Raw genomic sequence first — 3,383 nt, 5'->3', positions numbered from 1 at the left:
ATAGTCTGTATCACACTGGTTATGAAAAGGCAGCGATTCTCCCAAAGTTCTTTGGCTGCTTCCACCAGTGGTACCTTGGGAGACGGACAGACAATCTCATCCTACCTGGATGTAAAGCCTGAGAATCTCGATGGAAGATTACTTTTGAGTCCAAACCAACTCAAACAACGACTTTGCATTTTCTTTTGAGCTTGAAGAATAGTTCGCACAAAACTAACTACCGCAGTTTTCACTTCCTACTCATTGATGGAAAATACGTCATAGCTGAGCCTCCATTGGGTTTCCTAGACTGTAATGGGTGTCCAGCAGAGAGAATTTTTCTCCTGCAGAGTCGCTGGTGGAACAGAATCCTGGTTTTTTGGGTTAGCACTGCATCTCCCTGGAACAAGCACATCTGCAAGTTTTCTCTTTAAAAATGTTTTTTTTCCTTTGTCTTTTAATGTGAGGCTTGATAGCTAGAAATAGTTTCATTACTTTTTTTTTTAACCCGTTTCTGTTCATAAGATTACTAATCTTGGTAATTTCATGTGTGTTTTGAGTAAGTCTTGCTACATAGAGAGCTTTTTGGTTAGTAGGTTCCTGGGTTTTCTTCTGAGATACCTCTGAATGAGTTAAACTTCCATCTTTGAATTAGTTAAGGAGCAGAAACCTATGTAATAAAGAGTGTTGCTGTTCTCTACTATAGAGTTGGAACCGACCCATAGTTGACCCTCCCATGGGGTTTCAGAGCCTGTTAATCCCATGGGAGGAGACAATCCACCCTTCTTCTCCTGGCATAATAAGGAGTATCAGGTTTGAAATGTCAACAAGCATTAAGACTCCTCTTTATTTCCCAGAATTCTATTTTTATCATAGATAACAGAACCCTCTCAGTGTTAAGTCACTAATCACTTGCTCTAAAGTATTGTTGAGGATTTGGACAGTGCATTTAATTCAAATTCGTGACTGACCTACTGTTGAAATTCTCCCCAGGAGATGGCCCATCTGTCTGTCACCCATGAAGTTGCTAGTACATTTGAACTGCTAGAGAGGCTATATTATATGCCTTTGTGCTTGCAAAGAAACTTCTACAGACTACACCAACAGAGCTCTTCTTCCTTATGGAAATAATGAAAAAATTATTTTCTCTTCATTTTCTTTTCTCTCCTTAGAAACATGAATTCCAACGCTTCCCAGAAAAATTATATCTGCTCCATCTGCAAGAGTTATTTCATAGATCCCGTCACCACCGAATGTGGGCACAACTTTTGCAGGCCTTGTCTCTATACCTTCTGGGAGGAAGCCTCAAATGCTCTGAGCTGCCCTGAATGTAAGAAATCATGTTCAACGAACGTTAAAGACAACATTCGTTTGAATATAAGGGTGTTCCTTGCCAGAAGAGCAGTGGTTTCCTCTTTACAGAGCTCAGAACAACAAATGTGTGAGATACACATGAGACCAAAAACCTTTTTCTGCGAAGTGTTCAGGGAGACACTTTGCTTTCCCTGCCGTAATTCTAAGGAGCACAAAAGTCACCTAGACTGTTCCATTGAATGGACTGCTGAGAAATACCGGGTAAGCAAAACTTATACCAGGGGAGATGCCGTATCTGAGTAATATTGGTGGGGGGAGGGGGGGAAATGGGATAACAATTAATAGTTTATTTAGACTTTATTTATAGAGGTTATTTACTGAGTCCGATGATAAAGGTACTTTTGTTGTTGTTGTTGTGTACCGTTGAATCAGAACTAACCCATAGCTGACCGTTGTAGTTTAAATAACACAGAAAGACCGTGCCTGTCCTTCCAGGGAGCAGCAAGCGTATTCAAACTGCATGCCTTCTGGATGGCAGTGCATCTCTTACCACTAGGGCATCACGGCTCCCAGGAACTAGAGAAGGAAAGTTATGCCCATTGGGTAAAAAGAATTTACTATTTAAGAATAATTTATCATATAAAAATCATTTACCATTTTAAAAATCACACTTTGATTATGACGATGACATTGCTCGTAGTTGGAATTATGACAATCTATTGAGTTTAATAAAGTTATTCACTCCATTTCTTGTTATTCGCCTCTGGAACTGCATATAACCACCAGCACCCTATTCCAATGAACTCTATTATGTTAGCCTAACAACACAAGAAAATTAGATTTGCCATTCTTCTTGTTGTTAGGTGCCGTCAAGTTAAGTACGACTCCTACAGATCCTAGTTACAGATCTGACCCATAGATCTGCCCTTAGAAAACTAAAATTCGAAATGCAATTCAGTTATAAATGTTCGTCAGCTGACATAATTTTTACCCCAAAATGCTCCTGCCATTGTACTGATTCAAACTCACAGAACCATCTAGAAACAAGTGTCCTTAGAGATTTCAAGACTAAAGATTTACAGAATTAAAATTCTTCATTGTTTCATGAAGCAGAGCATGATTTCAAAGTGCTGACCTTTGGATAGCAGCATAATGCTTTGTACACTGTGTAACCTTGGCTCTTATTACAATAAGACATTTCCTTCTCCTAAAATCAGCAGCACAGTTATTAAAAATTCAGGAGCTTCTTGGATATCGCCAACACTTATTTATTACTTGTTCCACACACCTCTCCATATATTAATCTAAGGTTTCAGTGCTATCTTAGCTCACATGCTAAGTTCACATTCATTCTTCTTTTGTAGCAAAAGCTTCTGGAACAAATGAGGTCTCTTTGGAGAGAAAAGCAAGAAAATCAGAGGCATCTTCACAGACAAATCAGAATAATCAAGTCTTGGAAGGTATGATACTCTTTCTCAAAACTCTCTTTGGAGGCATTGTAATTACACAATAAAATCTTAAACTAAAATCATAATTTCTATACACTTCTATGAGGTTAGAAACTGAGAGGAAGGAACTCGTTAGTAGAAAAACAGAAAATATCTCAAACTAAATATACTGTCCTGTGCCAAATTTCCTTCCCTTCATTATTTGAAGACTATGTTATAAGGCTCAATGACAGAGAAAAATATAATTTGATTTCAGATGTAAAAGTTGACTGTGAGTTATTTGTAACAAATAAGTAGAGAATGCTTGGCTGATGGACTTCATGTGAATGAAGTCAAAGAGACACACAAGTCCTGGAAATCTCCAGTTAATATAGCTAGAAGGTCAAGTAGACAGACCATCAAGTAGTAGACCATGAGGATAGGATTTCTGAAAAATCCCAAAGTGGTACCGTCCTCTGACATATTTCTTAAACTTACACTAGATAAGTGAGGAAGCATTTACATTCTTTTTAACCTGTCAAATAATTCAAAATCATCCAAGTGCTGAATGCTGGCTTTGCTTTTCATTATTTCTTGCAAAAGTGAAAATCTTCACCAATTCTACATAAACTGTTTCAGGAAATGGGTATGCAAGGGTGGTTC

The 3,383-nt window shown here is 38.1% G+C and overlaps 1 protein-coding gene across 1 annotated transcript; it reads left to right on the top strand.

Annotated features, from left to right (window-relative positions):
* Nucleotides 1–1,155: 1,155 nt before the first annotated feature.
* On the top strand, nucleotides 1,156–2,753 carry LOC102875945 (tripartite motif-containing protein 51-like; the record flags this gene model as incomplete). Its single annotated transcript, XM_006903460.1, has 2 exons — nucleotides 1,156–1,554; nucleotides 2,658–2,753. Coding segments are annotated over exons 1-2 (495 nt in total), but the record flags the coding sequence as incomplete, so codon positions are not given.
* Nucleotides 2,754–3,383: the final 630 nt, after the last annotated feature.

The sequence above is a fragment of the Elephantulus edwardii genome, unplaced genomic scaffold (assembly GCF_000299155.1).
Source record: "Elephantulus edwardii isolate Elephantulus edwardi_28Jun2011 unplaced genomic scaffold, EleEdw1.0 scaffold01500, whole genome shotgun sequence".
NCBI lineage: Eukaryota > Metazoa > Chordata > Mammalia > Macroscelidea > Macroscelididae > Elephantulus > Elephantulus edwardii.
The sequence above is the reverse complement of the archived record's forward strand: the minus strand, read 5'-3'. Positions and strand labels throughout refer to the sequence as shown.